Here is a 21463-nt window from a genome sequence, read left to right as displayed (position 1 = left end):
AACAGATGATATATACAGATATTCGGAAAACAGAGGGCCACACCTGGTGAATAACCATCAGTAAAGATAAACTGAGTATTCATCCTAGAACTTCTGCAGTATGTAGCTGATGTGATAACTGGAAAAGCAGAAGCCAGGAACAGGCCACAACTAGCAAAAAAACTCTCTCAGCCCTCGTGAAGCTTTCATTAATTATTTTCTTATGGTATCATTGCTATTCATGTCCTGAATGATAACACAGTAATACCGGAAACAAAGCAGTTGCAAGTGCTTTAGACAGCAGGACCAGAATTCAAAATTCCACTGACACACTAGAGAAATAAATATGATGCATTTCAATAAAAGCAACTCATAACACAACACTTAGGCCTATCTCTATTGTATCTGATGCTGAATAACTAATTAAAAGATTTTTTGCATGATTTCCTTTGCAATTTATGTCTCCATTTTAGTAATTTTGACCCTCAAAAAAAGATTTTTGTAAAATAGAAGATAGATAGTACCTGACTAAACAGTTCCATAGAAAAGGACTAGGATATTAAAACAAGTAACAAATTGAACATCAGTCAATAACACTGTGCTCTCAAAAAAAAAAAAATTAAATGGCAAATCTAATCCTAGGCTATAAATAGGGATGTTATATATAAAACAGTAGCTTGCCACTTAATAAGTAGAAATATTTTATCTATTTTGACTTCCTACTTCAAAAAATAATTCAATCAACTGGAGATCATCCATAGGAGGGCAAAACATAAAATACAAGAAAACCATTATAGAATATGTCATGGTTTAAGCCCAGACGGTGACTAAGCCCCACCCAGCTGCTTGCTCACTCCCCCCAAGGTAGGATGAGGGAGAGAACTGGAAGAAGTGAGAAAACTCCTGGGTTGAGATAATGACAGTTTAATTGACAAAGCAAAAGCCACACATGCAAGCAAAGCAAAACAAGGAATTCATTCACCACTTCCCATGGGCAGGCAGGTGTTCAGCCATCCCCAGAAAAGCAGGGCTCCGTCACATGTAACTGTTACTCGGGAAGACAAATGACCTCCCTCCAAACATTCCCCCCTTCCTTCTTCCCCCAGCTTATATACTAAGCATGACATTCAATGGCACGGAATACCTCTTTGGCTAGTTCCAGTCAGCTGTGTTCCCTCCCAATTTCCCATGCCCCTCCAGCCCTCGCCCTTGCAGGGCCTGAGAAACCAAGAAGTCCTTGACTTGGTATAAACATTACCTAGGAACAACCAAAAACATCCATGCACTGTCAACATTGTTCTCCCACCAAATCCAAAACATAGCACTGCACCAGCTGAAACCAGGACAGAATGAAATTAAATGCAGAGTTAACTTATCTGGAATAAACCAAATAATCATTGAGGTCAAAAGGGACCTCTGGAGATCATCTAGTTTAACCAGGCAGCCGAGAACCATGTTCAGCTGGGTCTGGAGTATCTCCAAGGATGGAGACTCCTGGGCAACCTGTTCCACTGTTGACCACCCTCACAGTAAAAAATACTTTTCTGATCTTTGGAGTTTATGGTACTTCAGTTTGTGCCCATTGCCTCTTGTCCTATCAGTGACTTCGTCTTCTTTATTCACCCCACTAGGTATTTGTACATATTGGTAAGATCCCCCTGCGCCTTCTTTTCTCTGGGCTAAACACTCAGCTCTCTCAGCCTCTCCTCATATGACAGATGCTCCCATCCATTAATCATCTTCATGGCCTTTTGCTGGATCTGATCTGGTATGTCTACGTCTCTCATACTGGGGATTAAACCTACAGGTATTGCTTTAGTCCACCTCTTCAAATTTAATTTGAATGTGCTTAAAACTTTTATTAGAGGTCTTGTGTGAGCTCATGAAAGAGTAGTGATTTATATGTATCAGGAGGCTATCTGAACTGACTGGGAATTCACTGTAGGGATTTCTAACATTTCTACTGTAATTTCCATTAATTATTCAATTCTAATATAATCTGCTAGTACACTTACTAAATTGTTGCAGAGCCGTTTAGAACAAAACCCAAGTAATTCATATGAGAATAGAAGAAATACGATTTTTAACACAGGGGAATTCAACAAAACTATAAATGCTTAAGCTGCTGGAGTAGCCAGTTGTTTGATCTAATCCTGTCTACCAGGAAGACATTAATGGTAAAGACAAAGGTCATAAAGTACAAATAATATTAGCTAAGAAATACTATGAAAAAAATGGTATTTTTACTTAGAAATTAGAAATTAATATTTTGTAAAAAGATTTCAATCAAGTGAGCAGAATTCTGATGAACTGACAGTTCAAAAGGTAACAAATGGTATTATAGGGAATGCTCCAGAGATTATAAAAAAAATGTTGCTGTATTAAGAATAATAGTATTACACAAAACTAGAAAATTAAAGTCACATTCCTAACTACACTACTCATGGACATACAGTTATAAATTTTAAAAAAACAAAATACCATCTACGTATTACTATTCCTTTTGGAAATCCTTTAGAATAGGTCATCCAAAGCTACAGAAGATGAAGTTTAAGAGCTCAAGGTTAAGAAACCTCAGGTCATTCCTGATGTCTAAACATACGTACCTGGACTCATTCTGGATGACTTAAAGAGTTCTGGCCTCCAAGTGCTCATGCAAACCTGCTCATGGGGCAGGGGCGTGGAGTGGGGGGGATATGGAAAAAAGAGGGGGACGGGGGGGAAACAAACCAGGAAGATTCCCTTTCTGCCATTTTGATTTCCAGCTTGAGCAGACTGAGCTCTTAAACCAAGAACCCTTATTGTAGGTAATTAAGCCCACTACCCACCACAATATATACTGTTTACCACAACTGGCAGCAAATTAGTCTTTTCCAGAGGATGCAAAGCTGTCAAGTCCTTCTGAGTTCCCAAAGTCCTTCCATAGCTGATGCTCTCTAATGTGAAAGACAAAGACTTGCAGGATCTCACCTACTCTCAGGTGCTGAAAATGACACACTTGCTTCTGTTTATTCCCAGAACAATTGCTTAAAATTGAGCAACAGAAGTTGTTCGGGCTGGAAAGAGTAAGTTACAGCATTTCTTGCATTCTGGCTATCAGTAAACGCCTTTTAAATTAATCTTAAATGTGAGACTTTGTTGTTTAAAACTGCTCCCCCCCTGGCCCCAGCATGTCTACAAAAGAAAAAAAAATTGGAAACAAACAAAACAACAGAAAAAAAGAAACTAAAAACAAGCCAGCCCAAATTCTATCTTTTGACATTCCTGCAAATGTTTGTTTTTACTGATGAAAGATTTCAGGACATTTCAAACCTATCAAGATGTGTACACACTGCAGGGCATCTTAAATGGCACTAGACACATTTGCTGGGCAACTGAATGGAGCTTCTAAATAGTTCCTCCCATGCACGTGTCTAAAAGCATGGCAGATGTCTGAATTCCCATTGCAGCTGAAGGAGCTTTATATAATACGGCTGATAGAGATAAAGAATTGCTAAGCCACTAAAGATAAAGAGTTGCTAAGCTGCTCTCCATCATCTTTGAAAGGTCATGGAGGACAGAAGAAATGCGTGAGGACTGGAGGAAAGCCAATGTCACTCCAATCTTCAAAAAGGGCAAGAAGGAGGATCCAGGAAACTACAGGCTGGTCAGCCTCAGCTCCATCCCTGGAAAGGTGATGGAACAGCACATCCTGGAAGTCATCTTGCAGCATCTGGAGGAAAAGAAGGTTATCAGGAGTAGGCAACATGGATTCATCAAGGGAAAATCATGCCTGACCAACATGACAGCCTTCTACGGTGGAAGGACTGGCTGAGTAGATGAGGGGAGAGTGGGTATCGTCTACCTTGACCTCAGCAAGGCTTTTGACACTGTCTCCCATAACACCCTCATAGGTAAGCTCAGGAAGTGTGGGTGAGATGAGTGGACAGCAAGGTGCATTGAGAACCGGCAGAACGGCAGAGCTCAGAGGGCTGTGATCAGCAGCACAGACTCTAGCTGGAGGCCTGTAGCTCACGGTGTTCCCCAGGGGTCAGTACTGGGTCCAGTCTTGTTCAATCAATGCCCTGTATGAAGGGACAGAGTGTGTCCTCAGCACGTTTGCTGGTGGTACAGAACTGGGAGCAGTGGCTGAGACCCCAGCAGGCTGCGCTGCCATTCAGCGAGACCTGGACAAGCTGGGGAGCTGGGCGGAGAGGGACCTCATGAAGTTCAACAAAGGCAAGTGTAGGGTCCTGCACCTGGGCAGGAATAACCCCACGCACCAGTACAGGCTGGGGCCGGCCTGCTGGAAGGCAGCTCTGCGGAGCAGAACCTGGGAGTTCTGGTGGACAGCAAGGTGGCTGTGAGCCAGCAGTGTGCCCTGGTGGCCAAGAAGGCCAATGGGTCCCTGGGGTACATTGGGAGGACTGTGGCCAGCAGGCGGAGGGAGGTGATCCTCCCCCTTTACTCTGCCCCAGTGAGGCCATATCTGGGGTGCTGTGGCCAGTGCTGGGCTCCTCAGCTCAAGAGAGACTGGGAGCTACTGAGGAAGGTCCAGTGGAGGGTTACAAAGATGCTTAGGGGACTGGAGCATCTCTCTTATGAGGAAAGGCTGAGAGAGCTGGGCCTGTTTAGCCTGGAGAAGACAAGACTGAGAGGGGACCTTACCAATGTCTACAAATATCCTAAGGGAAAGTGTCAAAAGGATGGGGCCAGGCTCTTTTCAGTGGTGCCAAGTGACAGGACAAAGGGTAATGGGTGCAGACTGCAATGCAGGAAGTTCCATCTGCATTTGAGGAAAAACTTCTTTTCTTTGAGGGTGACAGAGCACTGGAACAGGCTGCCCAGAGGAGCTGTGGAGTCTCCTTCTCTGGAGGCATTCAAACCCCACCTGGATGTGATCCTGTGTGACCTGCTTCAGATGAACCTGCTTTAACAGGGTGTTGGACAAGATGATTCCAGAGGTCACTTCCAACCCTGACCATTCTGTAATTCTGTGAAAAATTCAGGTCATCCTAAGGTTCATCTCTAGTGGCTTGATGATCTCAGTCATCAGGTTTGTATAACTGCTTGGGGACTGAATGCCACTCCAGAAGGAAATAGGTCTGTTGTGCATTTTACAATGCACAGGACATGCCTACCCCATAAGATGTCTCATATATCCTAGGTGTTTCAAACGGCACCTAGGCACCTACGTTAAGGCAACTACGTCCTGTCCTAGGTCTGTACTGGCTATCGCAAGAACTTAGCTGCTATAGACACCTACTTATGTCTTAATTCAGATGTCCTAATCCCAAACTGGCATCTGCCTCAAATGAACTATATATAATTTAATAAGTTACCAAGAGAAATTGGAGGAACTTATTCTGAGTTCCTGTAAGAGCTAAGTAGGTGATGTATTCTTTTCATCATTCTAAATCAAGTTTTCACCCTTCCTTGCTGACACGATTCCCAATCCATCCTGCTGCTGCATCTAAACTCTTCCTTATTGCCTTCCATCTTTGCCTCTAAGCTCTTCCCCATCGAAAAACTGGAATACAGATAAATACATAGGAGAGAGGAAGAAACATTACCTTGCAGCAGATCATTTCAATCCAAAACATACCCTCAGCAACTAATACCTCACACATAAACAATTTTCCAGGTATGAAAAGTTACATGTAGCACATGGACATTTAAGCAGCATCAGTCCAATGAAGAGGATTCTAATTCTTGTTTCAGATCACGTCTTTGGAGCAACTGGCATAATTTCTATTCTTCTGTGCAAGGTATGCTTTAGAAGCAATTCAGATCAACTGAATTCTTGCCTCCTTGTTTTCCCACAACTCCTCTGTAAACAGAGCATTCACATTGATCCAGACCTTCACCCATGGACTGAGTTGCCAGTTTGACCTTGGGCCTCTCTCATCGCTGTGGACCTGCCTGATGGTCACTAGGCTGCATGGCTAGTTCTGATTACTGGACTGAATCCTGACTGTGACTCACTGCCTTGCACTCCTAGCTCTAACCTTGGACCTCTTCTATCACCACAAACTTGCCCAATGACCTGGACTCTTGCTTGAACATGACTACCACCTCTAGGCCTACCCTGCTCATCTCACTTAGCTACTATGGGACTGGGTCCTGGCAGGTGACCTGCCTGTTAACACCCTAAGCTTCCCTGCCTTAGGGAGATGCTAGCCCTTGCTGCTCCCTGACAATCAAACTGAGATAATTACTTATTCCCTAGAGTTCATTGCAATATTTGGACCTTACTCTCTCACATAAAGTTCAGATATATACACCTTGAGCAGTTCTTCACCCCAAGTCATACATGATGGGAATAGAATGCACCCTATTTCTCCTTCTCTTTGCCCCTTTCTATCAGTCATACCTAAAAAGAAAGTGTAGTAGTTAACGGCTAACACTGTTAAGTATAAGCTTTGTTGATGGAAGCCAGTAATACTGCACGCTCCAGTTTGTATCTGAAAGTGAAGTGTTTTGTGCATTAACTCTCTCTGATCCTGCTGCATCATACACTTACCCAGTAGAAGCTACAGCTATTGGATGCTATGAGAGTAATCCCAAAGGCTAATGTCTTGTTCAAGCACTAAACAAGGGTCTGACACTAAAAAATACACCAAACTCCAACTAAAGTACAAGAGCTCTGTCTGATACACAAACACAACCCTGCTCATAAAAGAGAAAACTGAGGCACGATACACAATTGTGCTAAGTCACTTAGTGCACAGAGAATCTCCAGAGGGATACTAAGCGTGCACACTGATTTCACAGCACAGTATCTCCCAGGTCTTAGCAAAATATAGCAAGATGCAGCAAATCAAGCAAGCAACTCCCTCCCATACGAAAGGACATTTCTTTCAGGCCAAACACAAAATAGCACATATCACAAAAGAGCTACAATTAATAAATAAATATAATTTCTGTCTGCAGGAGTCTAACAGGGAGTAAGAGAAGGAATTCCTCACTTCTCAGACTGCTTTCCTTTAGAGTAGATCAGAAAACATCAACTCTCACATACTTTGGGTGAAACACCTGCTGAAAATTGTTTTCTGTGATTTGCAGTATACTCTTTTGCTTATAGTGGATGTGCCTAGCCACCCAGAAACGCAAACAAAATCTGCAGCTGCCTCCATCATATAATTTGCCTTGTATAACCAATTCAAGTGAACTTGGCTTGAACTATGAATACACATAAACTGAAACCCTGGCTCTTGCCGTTTTCAGTTGAAAGGGTAGTTTGGCAGTTGAAAGTCCAAAAATCACTGTTTGGAGATGTCTACTTCCATTTCTATTTTAAAAGTGTAAGAATAAGCTCTAGTAATTTATTAATACGTTTTTAAATACATGAGAGGATGAAAGTTGCTTTCTGCTGTACTTTTCATATCACATCAAAGACTAAACTGATGTTCATTCTTAAAACTATTCCTCATTTTCTCCTTTAATGAGGAAGTGCCAAGTTCAGAAGTAATAAACAACGTTAAAGATTCCTCATTGGTTTTTTATCATGTTGTGCGTTTGGAATGCATGCTGAAACTACTACTTTTAGTCAGACAAATTACATCAGTTTCCACACTGATCTTGCAATAATACTACCCTGTATTTCTTCAGGACCTTCTCAGTTTCTTTATAAACTAGATTTTCTTCTTGATCTCTCCATTATTTGAAAAGAACACAAAATGTAACTGTATTTCTTTCAAGACTGAAATGCCACACTGAACTACTACACTGGGCATGTGTTTTTCCCAGAAGAAGAACATAACGCCACGAACTGCTAGACTATATTCTTTAGCTTCAATTCCGATTAAGTCCTTGCTTTGTAATTTTAATGTACTGCTTTCAACCTGCAAAACTGTGCAAAGCACAGATACAGTGAAATGATAGAACACAACTTAATCAGTGGTTTTATCTCAGGTACACAATATAGGCTATGCTGGTTAGGAAATTAATAAAAGCTGTATTACCCACCTTACCTAAAGGTAAAGAGCAAAATCTGTTAAAACCACCTATTCAAAATATAAACATTCATGAAGAAACATACATAGTATCATTATTACACAAAATACAATTACTAGTATGATTTCAAATATTAGAAGTTAAGTACTTAGGACAAATATAGCCCTATAAATATCAGCATTCTAGATTTATTGTTACTTCACAAATTTTGTTAGGTTTTATTTTCTTCAGACATTTTGATATCTCAATTTAAACAAAGCCACTGAAAGCATCATGGAAAATATGTGTAGAAATGATTATGATGCGAAGATAGTTACAGACACCCAGAAGCCTTTCCCTTTAGTAAGCAAAGGTGAGGACTGTGATTGCATAGTTACTCATTTTATATTGTGACCATCAAAATCCTGACAGTCCATGCTATGTTGTAACTATGTTGCCAAGAGCAACAACTTATTACATGTCAGTAGAAAGTCATGCAAACATTTCTGGTAGTCCTGGCTGAAGATTTGCCAAATGAGAGCTCCAGTGGATCAGAAAACTCCACAGGCAGACGCAGGCTACCAAAACTGCTGTTCTGACAGCCCTTCAAAAAGGACATCTCAGGAACTGGGGACTGAATGTCTAACAAAAGGAGCAGCTACTTCTAAAAGCAACTGCAAACTATGTCCAGTTGTCTGCCATGATGTTGGATGCTCTGAAAAAAAATAGTAGCATTACAGGACAAATATTCAGAAGGATAAAAGCAAGCCCAAAGACTGTTCACAGTCTGTATTTTACATAAAATCATTCATAACCTGACAGAACACAAAAATAGATCCAATCTGTCAAATAACAGTCTCCTGGATGAATCTGAACTTTTTGAATTAGCACTGACAACTTGCCATCTTTTAAAAAACATTTGTTGCTATCTTCAACAAATGTAGAGCAAGTGGAAAAGCAGAGTGTCAATTACAGCTAAAGATTCATGCAATGTAAAAGCAGACAGATGTGCTGTAGTCACAGATGGGGGTAACGTGCAAAATCATGATGAAGGGAATGTATTACTAGAGTCAGGTGGTAGCAGAGGCATAGGCAACCACAGCTAAACTTGTGTTACAATGGAATCATTAATTACAAATAGTACTAGAGGCCTCTGTTGTTAGTAAGAGGCCAAAACAGCCAGTCACTTTAGCAAAAATTAAAAATGTATTTTCAGGACATGGTGTATACATTACCTTTTTCTATTTCCCTAAATGCCTCCTTTGGCTAACAAGCAGCACTTCTCCATTAACCAAGTTGATTTGCGGCCAAGTCACTTTCATTCATATCCCTATCTTGGTCACAGCCTGGAAAAGCAATTACACTCTGCCATCTGGGCTGGATGAAAAGGATACAGAGAACTGAGATCAACAGCATACTGATGACACTGGAGCCAAAACCTCCCACACTTTCCTTTACCATTATTTATGATAATAGTATTATGGCATGTATGGCGTTTTACAGGCAAGACTGAAGACAGAATTCTAGAGGGCAGAGTGGTGTTTTTCCACACACATTGAAAAAGCAGAGGTATGATCAGCCGTACAAGACCAACATGTGAAAGTAATTTGTCCTTTATAATGCTTTGGGATATCAGTTGGGGGGGTGGGGTGGGGGCGCAGGGTGGGGGCAGGGAAAAGCATACATTGACAAGCTAGCCCATCTACCCTATCAGGCAAGTTTCTTTAAATAACTTATTGTCAATAAAAGTGAGTTATGTGTAGATCTTGAAGAACTCAAGCAAAACGCTGGAAGTAAATCAACTATTCTCAATTATTATTATCATCAAAATCACCTTCTGTGTCCAACGGCAGTGCCTAAAAGATCAAGGAAATCTTTAATTCAAGTACAGCTGGGCCACCACTATGTTTTCCATAGCTCTCTTCCCAAAAGACACTGATAAAAGTGACAGTAGTTTAATGGTTATTCATTTAGCCACTGTTGGCAACTCATCCTTCAAGAGAATTTAAAATTTATAAAAGTCTTTAGAAAAATAACATCTGCAAAGTGTTACCATAATAATTTCCCAACAGTGGGAAGGAAATTATGGTATCTTAAATGCTACACCACTTTTGATGTTATAAAAATGTTCCATTTTCACAGGGGAATCAGTCAAACATTAGCATATCTAAAGAATATCATATTCTTCTCATTTAATTGAAAATAATTAAAGCTATTGAAAATTTTCTTAGTATGAAAATTAGAAAAAAGACAGACATAATGCCTTATTTTAAAATAAACATCTAAAAATTTTTATCAGTTTTTATGAGCTTATTAAAAAGTACTTGTAATGATACATCACAGCTTCTGCTGAATTGGTTAAATTTCCAACTTATTAAATAGTAATGTATCAAAAGTTTGACATGTTATGATCATGCAAACCTTGAAACAGTGGAGTGGGCAAGCAGAATAAAATGGACTGATACTGAAGAATTTTTGACAAAGACAAAACCAAAATGGGAGTATATCACCTCAGACTATTTAAGATTAAGGGCTGTCATGGCAAAATGAATCATCAAATTTCCTAATTTTTTATTACTTCCACTTCTACACTTCGCACATTTAAGAAAGTTTTTTCAGCCTCCATATTCCAGATAGTAGTTGTAAAACAAATGAGAAATAAATACGTGTCGTTGTAAAACTGGTAGTAAGACCAGTGGGTCTGTGTTAGGCAAGTGCAAAATAAGTTAAAATTATTAAAATATTATTATCTAATATTATTACCATTAACTATACTTTCATTTTACTGTGACACATAATCTTGACCAAAGGTTTATTCTAAACTCTCATGATAGATAGTAATACTTTGGGACTAAATAGCAATCCAGCCATACCACTCACTAAACTCAAAATGTCCTGAAATGTCCTTAATGGCAGGATTCAATTGGACTTAGACATCTGAACTTAGGGTATCTACACATTTATGTCTACAGGTATGCCAGGTATCCCAGTACAGTCAATTTATATATTCACATATGAAGTCCTAATGTTCCCTAAACACAGCATGTAGGACACGGGACCTGTGCCTTCTTTGGCAGCTGGGTGTAAAGTAAGATACTATAGGGCATCTTAAATGGCATCAGCAATGAAGCATGGCCGACCGAATCAAGCCACTTCTCAGCACTGGCCAGCAATGGCCAAAAGCATATAAAACAACTCAGCTGATTAAGAAGGGCACAAGTCCAGAAGGCTAATTACACAGGCATCTAGTGCATTTGAGATTCATCAGACTTCCAGCTATCACGCCAGAGGGCATAGGTCTCCCATAAATCTTGTTCGGTATCTGCCAACCCTGTAAGCCATCTCGGCTACCTTAGGGCACCTCACATGGCACCAGACAACTGCACTTAGGCAACTGAATCAAGTCCTAAGTATCAAAAAATGGCACAGAGGCAAGAGAAAATTCTCAATTGCCAGTTGATTCCTCTCTGTGTAGCCAACAGCCAGCTGGTTTAGCAGCTTAACTTTCCATTTTCTTCACAGCATTCAGGCAAAAGTAAGCAGGGCCAAGGAACTTGCCTATCCTTTCGCTTCATGTAGGCTGTTTTGCTTTATATGAAACCAACATATAGTTCAATTTCAATTATGCTTCCAGGCTTTTAAAAATTCAACTGTGATCAGCTGTGGATTCTGTTAAATCTTTTTCCTAATCCCATTATTTCACATGATACACCTTCATCACTTACCTTGCTCCCCCATTTCTCACATACTAACACCTATATTTAATCTCATCTTAACTACTTGCATTAAAAGTAAACCCTAAAGCCACATATAGTTCCTTTCCAGATGCTGCTGTTGATTTATTTCCCTATGGGTTTCACCTAACATTCCACCAATGTCCTCTGGCGCTTCAGTCCACATATCTCATGCACTCAAAGCCTTTAAACATTTTTTTTCCAACAAACTCATAAACTAACACCTTTATTCCCATACAAAACAGCTAACATCTGCAGATAAAAAAACAGCCAAACAAAGAAGAAATGTCAACCCAGCACAGTTTTTTACCAATGCACATTTTAGCAGTTTTTGCATGTAATAAATCTGATTTTTTGTCACAAGAGTTGTTGAGAACCACTGTCATAAGTGTAATTAATACAAATAACAAATTAAATCAATTGGATTAACTTTCATTTATTTACACCAAACCATAAAATAAAATAAATCTCCATTTAACAAGAGTATTATCTAAAAATATCACCTACAGCATTCTGAAAGTACAATTTCCTTATCACCTGCAGCATCTTTTTCATCTTTTGCAACATTAGAATTTTGTCCCAAACTACAATCAAAATCTTCACCATCAATTATTATGTCTAAACTAGTAAAAGTCTGAAAAGTCATTAACTGATTACTTCCAACTCTAACACCTTAAGATTTAAAAGCAACCCTTAAAACTATCCCTGAAAGTTATTTCCCTGAAATGTAAATCACGCATTTATCAGTTTACTGATTCCTTTGGAGTGAGAGATTCATTTGAAGACCATATAGTCTGAAAAAACAAGGCCTATATCTGATTTATAATTTCATTTAATAAACCTTTTATTATTCATTACAACTTATGTCACTATCAACATATTACAAAATAGAAAAAAAAATTTATCTTCACTGCACTACTTAAGTTTTAAAGTCTGCACACCATTTTTGCATTTCTGCCCCAAAAGGGCTATACAAGTGTACATCAATAGAGCAGTAATAAAATATATCCCTCTTGCTGAAAAGCAAAAATGCTGAATTAGCTTTACTGGTATTTAGCACAGTATGAAAGCTTGATTTTGATCACGGAACTACAAGTCTCATATTACATGCTTTTATCTCAGGAATTCGAGATCAGCCAATAAAGCAACTTCTCTCAGTTTCAATATCCAGATGAGTTTTTCTGTGTGACAGAAGATGGATGGATCAGATAGCCAGAGAGAACCTTTTCCTATAAATATATCCCGACAGCTTTTTATTCCCACTCTTAAAATTAATATTTTTCTTTTCCAGTTTTTTCTGAGGTTCAGTTAATTGATGAGCCTTACTGAGTGCACAGTACTTCATTACGCTGTATGTCAAGGTCCACATAGGCATTATGATGTGTATTGGCACACATTGTAAAGTGGTACACATTCCCTGCAAGCTCACAATCTTTAATACACATTTTTCTTTCATACTTCATCTATCTTTTTAAATATACATTTGGGGAAAAAGAAGAATGCTAAAGAAAATATTTCACCTTTGTTAAATGAATGAGAGCTCTAAACAACAGACGAGAATTCAACACAGCCTGAAGTACTAAACTACTTTTCTGAAGTTCCCCCCCAGTTTCTTTAAACACAACTTCTTCCACATTTCACATATCAAAGGATCTCAATAACATTCAATTCCTAAAATTTCCAAGAATCATCACCTTCGTTAAAGGTCTTCAAATACTTATATTGTGAAAGAGCAGAGGGTGACAAGAAGTCTTTCCAACTTTATCTCTGGACTGTACATACATTGCACCAGTTTCTCATTGCAAGATATTCACATAGAAACTGAAATTCAAAAACACAGTTTCACAAACAAGTGAATCTTCCAACCCAGGTGCTGCAAGAATTGGAGCTAACAGTTTTGTCTGAAACACCAAAAAAAAGGTCCTATAATTAAAACTGCAAGAAAATAAGGGTAACTTCATTCTAGGTACCCAGCATTCCACCTTTAAGCCAAGTCTAAGTGAAAAAACCTAACTTGTGATCCAAGCCACTACAGATATGATTGTTACTAATGTTTATTAGACACCTCGTCAGACAGTTTAAAGATACGCAACTTAATTAATAAGGAGCAATAAATATTGTGCTTTATGAAAGCTTCCACATCTGACCAACTGGTAAGTCTTACAGTAGTCTAATAAGGCACTTGTGAGATTTCCTTACCCAAACTAGAAGCTGAAAATCCACAAATTGTAAATAAAATCCTTACTAAAACCTGAGACAAAGATAATATTCCCATTTATTTCAGTAGGAATTAAATTTGGATCTAGTTGACCTTAGGCAATTCACTTATCTTCACTCTCAGCCAAGGCAATGAGAAACTGAATTAAGAAGAATGATCTCAAGATGTATGAATTTTAAAATGACGATTTGACACACGGGGTGTCTGAAATTAAATCTTTTTCCTTGAGTTGGCAAGAGAGGAAATGAACATCACTGTGCCCATATGTAGGCTTTGAAGGAGGTGGAGGTGGGACAAGTCAAAAAGGGGATCTAACCAAAAAACAGATGTTGGATCAGAGTAGAAATTTCCTGTGTGTTTTTTTAATTCCCAAATTTGCAGCACAAGATCTGTAAAATCCTTTACAACATTTCCAGCTGTATTCTAAAGTTCTAAACCCACATAATAATCCCAATATAGCATAAATCTGTATCAACTAAAAAGCTCCTGTTATCTTTCCATTATTTACAATCCAATAGCACAAAAGAACCAAAAATCAGTGACTCCACTGAAGTCAAACTTACACTTTATTATCAGCCTTCTAACTTCTAACATCCTGTTTGGCACCTTTAGCAAACCAACTACTTAGCCTTTTCAGACTTTCTTCAACATCTTATCCACCAAAGTTCTTGAGCTCTTACGCTGCAGCATAAATAATACCTGGCTGAAAAAAAACTGGCATGAGTCTACTGACTGGATCTTCTAAAGGGGAAACTCCTCTTGACTTCAAAGAAAATTCTGGAAAGAGATCAGCATTGAACCCTCTCTACTCCAGCTAAACTCAGTGGGAGTGTGTTTTTATGTTTTATTTACTACCTTCAGTGTCAGCAAGTACCGAATGTTTTTTATCATCTCCAAAGTCATCAAAAAGAGGTACAGCACACTGATATTAATTTAATAGTTTATAATTTAATTCTAAATTACAGTTATAAAAATACTTTCTATTTATTAATTTACATACTTTTTCAATAACTTTGTGTGCTTTACATCTCATGAACATTAAGAAACTAAATGCTGCCTGGGAATCTGCAACAAAACAAAAAAAAGTCCCATTCTTATGATGTATTCGTCAATAAAAAGATCTGTCTACCGAGTTCTGTATTGACAAGGCCTCTACATGTAGAGGAATATGAAGGGGTGGAAATTTTGAAAGGCGACACAGAATCTAAATACCTCGGAAATTCAGGATAAATACATAATATGAGGTAAGAATGGTGGGTAAAGGTGAAAGGGAAAAAAAAAAAAGGATAAAAGATCTTAGCCCTGTGCAATTAATATACTTTCTCTATACTGGTTTCATTAAGTATCTTTAAATAACATCATCCTTTTAAAAAGTCAAGGAACAAGAATCCTGCAATATAAAGTTCAGGACATCTAGCTTCTTCTTTCTCTATTAAAAATACACTTCATATGCAATTTTCAGCTGATAAAAAAAACCCTGAATGTATATTATGATGTAATTCTTGCATATTGTATTTGTCATAATGAATCAATAGATTTGCAGCAAATTTTTATAGTACTTCTTAAACTAAATAAATTAAATTGAAAATGAAAATAGCCTAAATAGTTATTTAAGGAGAGACTCCAAATGTGAATTTGTTCCTAGAATATATAATTATGTGAAGATAAAAAGAACATGAAATACAGTATGTCTCAAATCAGTTGCTCTGAGGTACAGCTAAAAGATTCAAATAAAACAGACACGCATTCTCCTCCCAGGTAGCATAATATCATACGCCTCATTTTTAACGCTGTAATTTGAATCAACAATCAACCATCAAATACAAGTGGTTAAGACAAATACACATAATTGTCATATGGACTGAGGTTTTCATTGTTATTCTTGAGTTACTTTAAAAATAAAGTTGAGAGGTTTTGACCATATGTTTAAAACATGACAGTACATTGCAAATTCTAAACTAGCAAATTAAAACTGCAAAAATAAGACGCTTGCATCCATCTCTTGATCCAAGAGTCCAAGAGTGTCATGCAGTGAGGAGATGAGGGAATCTTAAGAGTATGTGTTTTAGGTCTGGATATTTAGGCATGTAGCATATAAATAATTGCAACCTAGGCACTGAAGCAGAAGTTAGATGTCTAAATTAGAAGACCCAAGCTTTTGTTCATTATGATACGTATTTAGCATGTAGAATTTGTGTTCCTTTCCAGTTATAAAACAGATAGTAATGTACACTGTGCTTTCCAGTGATAGTACACTGAACAACTGTAAGTAATTCTGAGTATTGCATCCCATATGACAGCCTAAATTTATGACAGAAATCCTACAAGGTAACATAGGACACATTAGCATTGTAGAGCCACACCTCCTACAGTCACAGCCACATACAGCAGAGCAAGAGACTAGAGTTTTACTTGCGACTTATTTTTGCTTTGCTTGTGGTAGACGCAGCCCTCACCAAACCATATAACTCCTAACATACTCCACGTCTTAGTATACCTAGCTAGTGGTACATTAAAACACAAGAGAATGATGCTTATTACTTAGCCATGTTTAGCCACTACCCTGTTGTAGAGTAGAGTAGGATGCACTGATTTAAAGTGGCAGAAGATGAATATTCACACCGAAGCTGACACTCTGACCTTAAATAATTATATTTTTTCCAAAGTATTGTAAGTCATGCAATGTAATTAAAAACTGGATTTTAATTGTCTCTATTTTACATCATTTAAATATCTAGTCCTCTGTAACTTATTACATAAACTTTAACATCTTTTAAAAATCCAACCATTTTCACTACTATGGAAACCACAGCACATAAGCCTTTTTCTAAACCTAAATCATATAGGTTATTACCCCTCATTGTTTTGATTAGAAAGCTATTAAATAATGTCACCACTTGATACTTAGCCTTTAAATTTCTACTGTGTATTTAATATACAGACAGGTTGTAAGCGTTCATTTGTGTATAGCAACATGTTTCTTTATTTTAAGCAGCTCTTTCCTCTTCTACCCTGCCTGTCTGCCCATCCTCCAGGTCTTAACACTAGATATCAAACAAACCAGTCATTTTACATTTCTTCTCCATTTTCCTCACCATTCCAGTGGTGTAAAGACCTAACTTGTCCCAGCTGGAATTCAATTTCTTGAACAGGACTAACCAAAACCGAACAAGCCTCAAATACAGTCTTTTGCAATGGCACTAACATTTCCCTGTTTGACTGGAAGTACTTGATCTGATGTATCTGAGGACTTAATTTGATTTTTTTAACAGCTGTACTGTATTGGCAGCTCATAGTCCTCCTATGATTTGTGAGTATTCCAAGGTTCTCTTCTTCAATCACTTGTAACTGATAATGTCAGTTTCTAGTCTGGGTTATTAGTCTCAAAGTACCTAATAATTCTGTATCCTTGAATTTCATCCCAGTCTTTTACACCACTTCTTTAACCATCCAGTTCTTCCCTGCTGTGTCCCTTAGCATATTCCTAATGCATTAAAATTCCATTTTAACCTACATGAAAACATAATATTAAGTCTGTAGGATGAGACCAATGTCAGCTGCTCTCAGACCACCTCTCCTTCCAGCCAGAAGGCTCCTGCTAAGCTCGAGGACAACCATCAGCAGCAGATGAACAGCCAGCCCTCCTCCCTGCTGCTCAGCCTGATCTTTTTATAAAACAGAACACAAAATACATGACAAATTCCAGTCAAGTGTTGTGAGTCACCATCAGTAGCAATCTCCTGATTACCTGCAGAAATCTCCCTAATACTGCAACATCTGCTGCCACCTCCATTCTAGGTAGATCCTAGCACATTTTACAGTTCTGATCTAAATCCATGTCTTTAACAAATTCTCATGTAGCTCCTATTTAGTAAAATTATTCAAACCTTTAATAGTAAATTAATCAGCCCTATTAATAAAAACAGCATACACTGGGGTAATGCCAAGAGAATGACGCAGAACTAGGATCTCCTTGTACGGAACATAAAACAGTATTTCTGAAGCAAACAAAATTAAGAAATTAAGAGAACAGAATAAAATGAAGATACTGCAAAAGGAATGTGGTGTCCCATTGATGAGTCAGGTGTTTGATAACTTTTGTACAATATACAGACTAGTATAAATAAGAGTGAAATTGATATTAATGAATTCTACTAATAGATATTAGAAAATTCTATTTACCATCTAGCCATTAGCCCAATTACCTTTTGCTTTTCACCTCTCCTTTTCCGTAACTTTCCTCCTCAAGCAGTCCTATGTTTTGAAATCAGTTGCAAAAATACAAAATTTTTGGCTAAATTAAACAGGAAAATTAAGGGAAAACAAAGACCAAGCCATCTCACTATGAAGTCTAGGACCTTTTATTTTGCCTCCAATACAGCTCCAAGTGGTTAAACCTGGACTTTTACAAATTAGACTGCACAGTATATAACCAAATTTTTATATATTTGGGATTTTTTTAGACAAAACTGAATTATTTTAGTTTTACAAGAGCCCTGGTAGCAACACTCTAACACCACCTACATTTTACTTTGTGTTTAAAGAAAAATCCTGAAAAACTCCTGAAAAGATTTCAGCACAAAAATCAACTCCTTATTTTCATCAGCCATGAAAGCACTCTATTATTTCCAGGAAACTGTTTTTTGCACTTTAAGCCCCTTCCCCTATTATATTTCCCAGTGTACCCACATAAATGTGATTACAGTGGTGTCTCCATAACTGCCTTGCACATATTGGTCAAAACAACAAAACAATAAAAAAATTTAAAAAAACAAAACCAAAACACTTTTTACAACCATCACTTGAGCTAGTATGGTTTCTAGATCACATAAAGAGGAACATGTTTTTTCTTGAACGGGATTGGTACAGTATGCATTCAAGCACAAGGAAACCCTTTATAGGTTGTTTAAGTATTCAGGTGAGAAAAATGTTAACAGATTAATGTAAAGAAAATTATTAAAATAATCTAATAAAAATCACAGCGAGGTACTGCAGAAGCAAATGTTAAAACTTTAACAGTGACCAACTCCAGACTTAATTAGTGTCAATGGTTGCAAGTAGACTGTGCAGCTTACAATCGCATCGAAGTGCATAGGGAGGATAAGCAGTAAATGATCATGTTTGATGTTTACTGAAGAACTTATATCCTTCGAGGAAGAAAAATGGTTATGAAAATGAAATAAGAGCACTGCAAAAATGAAGCAAGATTTACAGGCATCCATTACAATAAAGAAACCTTCTTGTTTTTTATAGATATGTGATTTTCTAGGAAGATATTATTGCTTGTCTTTGACTTAAAAACCTCTTTGTTGCAAAAGCCCTTGAACCTTTCAGATGCTTTTTCTGACGGGGGGCAGAAACTGACACAATCAAGTGGCATATCATGCCATTTTGATGGAACTTCTAAAAAACATTCACATCTTCTGAAAGAAAATGATGCACCAAAATATAGCAAGGGCACTTGAAAAGCTACAGTGATCTGCTTCATGTCTAATACACAAAAGTCCTTTCATTTTATTTCCTTTTACAGTAAGGAAACATTTTTCCACTTTTACAGAAACAACTGAAGGAATTACATTTGATTTTTTCATCAAAATTCAATGCTGCATAGATACTGTTCTCAGGGAACTGTGATAGCTGGAAGCTGTATGGAGCTTACCTATACAAAGCTCTATGCTCACAACAGCATTGTTTCAGGTATTCTGTATATATAGTTTTTGAAATATCAAACTCAGATCATCTGAAGCAAAACTACAACACTGCCAGCTTTCATTGCACTGAGAACATTGTATTTTTCGTGATTGCCCCACCTCTGAAGTTACATTCCTACCCAATAATTAAATTTCACTTCCAGATGGTGAAGAAAAATGGAAGATGTACGCCCGGTATATCTGAAAGGTGTAGAAAACAGAAGATGCAATCAACACAAGTGTATTCAAAAATATTAAGAACCCATGATTTTTAAACCAATTTTGTTCTAGGCTTGGCTTGTGTTTTTTAACGTTTGAAGCACTGATTGATTACTGGAGTTAGACTTGGAATGAATGACAGTTCGGACACATTAAACCCAAAAAATAAGTGCATGTAAAGACAATGTCATTCTCAGAATCATTTCTTCTTTGAGAACTTCATATTGAAATCTTCCTCCAATGTCCTTCCAGCTTGACGCAGCCTCTCCCTTAAAGCCACTGGCAGCTTTCCCTTCCCTTCCTTCCAAAGCCATGATCAGGGCAGTCGTGGCTTAGTGTCTTCACTTGGCCACCTGCCCACACGCCTCCTCACCTAACCTCCTCTCCCGCTCCCCCCCATCTCCAGCCACTCTCCAGACCTCCTCACAACTGGTGGACAGGAGGGTGAGCACCCGCCCTCAATCATCCCTCCACAGCACTCTGACGGGTACTCAGAGCACCCCAGGCCAAACGGAGGGTCCTGCTGCTCCCGAGGAGCCGTGGGCTCTGGCTCTGTGTCCCGGCCACCGTGGCTCTCCACCTGAGGGCAGGTGGACCCACCATGCTCCTTTGAAAATTACAAACTCCGGGAAGCAACGGCAATGCTGTTGCCTCGCCAAAGTGTGTGTCACCTGACAACTCCTTTCTCATTTTTCACACAGTGGATTATAACAGGTGGGGGCAAACACGGGTGAGAGGATTTCTTTTAACAGCGCCTCATCCCTGGCCGCAGCGCTAGCAGGGAAGCCCGCCTGTGTGTGCACTGCAGGGTGGGTCACTGCCAGCCGTGTTCGGACACAGCGCCCAGGCCAGGCCCAGCGGCCTGCGGGGATGACAGCGGCTCCCGCTTCTCCGTGGACGCCCTCACACCCAGCGGCGGCCGGCGGGAGGCCGGCGAGGCGGCCCGGGAGCGGGGCGAGGCCCGGGCAGCAGGGACGCAGGGTACGTGCATGAGGGGCGAGACGGCAGCGGCGGGCGGGGGGGAGCGGCCCCCAGCCGGCCCCGGCCTCCCCCTGGCGGCGGCCGCGCCTCGCAGGGCCGGCGTCATCCCATCCCTTCATCCCCGCCCGACGATACCTGCCCGGGGTGCGGAGCCGCAGGCGGCGGCGCGCCCGGCTCCCCGATCCACAGCTGCTCCTTGAGGAGGTGCTGGTAGCTGAGGCAGTGCTTCAGCGCCGACGGCACCGTGCCCATGGCGGGGCGCTCGCCCGGCAGCCAGCCGCAAGGTCGGCGCAGCCTCCCGGCCCGCGCGGACCCCGACCGCCCCGCGCCCGCCGCAGCCACTGGCTGCGGCCCGGCCCCAGCGGCGCCTGTGATTGGCGGAGCGCGCCGGCAGCCCCGCCGCGCCCCCTCCCGCGCCGCCTCGGCCCGCCGGCCTGTCAGCCGCCGCCGCGGGCCCCAGCGCTGGCGAGCCGAGGTGGGCCTCGGCCTAGCGATGGTGGCCCGAGGCGGGCCGAGGCGGCGGCGGGCCCCCGCAGCGGCGGGCCGAGGCGGTCCCCAGCGGTGGCGGGCGGCCTGCCCGGGGGTGGCTACGGGGCTGCCGCCCCGGCTGCCCTCACCTCCTCGCCTCCCCGGGCGCAGAGGGCGCCGGGCAAAGGATCCCCGGCGGTGGCCGCCCGCCTTTGGTTCGGGCGCCACCGCACCCTGCCACGGCGTGGCGGCGGTGGGGG

General features: G+C 40.2%; 1 protein-coding gene across 1 annotated transcript in view; it reads right to left on the bottom strand.

The window, feature by feature from the left end:
- Positions 1–21116, bottom strand: part of HMGCLL1 (3-hydroxymethyl-3-methylglutaryl-CoA lyase like 1) — an 87969-nt gene extending 66853 nt beyond the window's left edge. The window contains exon 1 of the mRNA XM_055714706.1: positions 20871–21116. Within this exon, the coding sequence (XP_055570681.1) occupies positions 20871–20987 (117 nt within the window). The 5' untranslated portion in view covers positions 20988–21116. The remainder of the gene's footprint in view (positions 1–20870) is intronic.
- Positions 21117–21463: the final 347 nt, after the last annotated feature.

Source organism: Falco cherrug, chromosome 6 (assembly GCF_023634085.1).
Source record: "Falco cherrug isolate bFalChe1 chromosome 6, bFalChe1.pri, whole genome shotgun sequence".
Lineage (NCBI taxonomy): Eukaryota > Metazoa > Chordata > Aves > Falconiformes > Falconidae > Falco > Falco cherrug.
The sequence above is the reverse complement of the archived record's forward strand: the minus strand, read 5'-3'. Positions and strand labels throughout refer to the sequence as shown.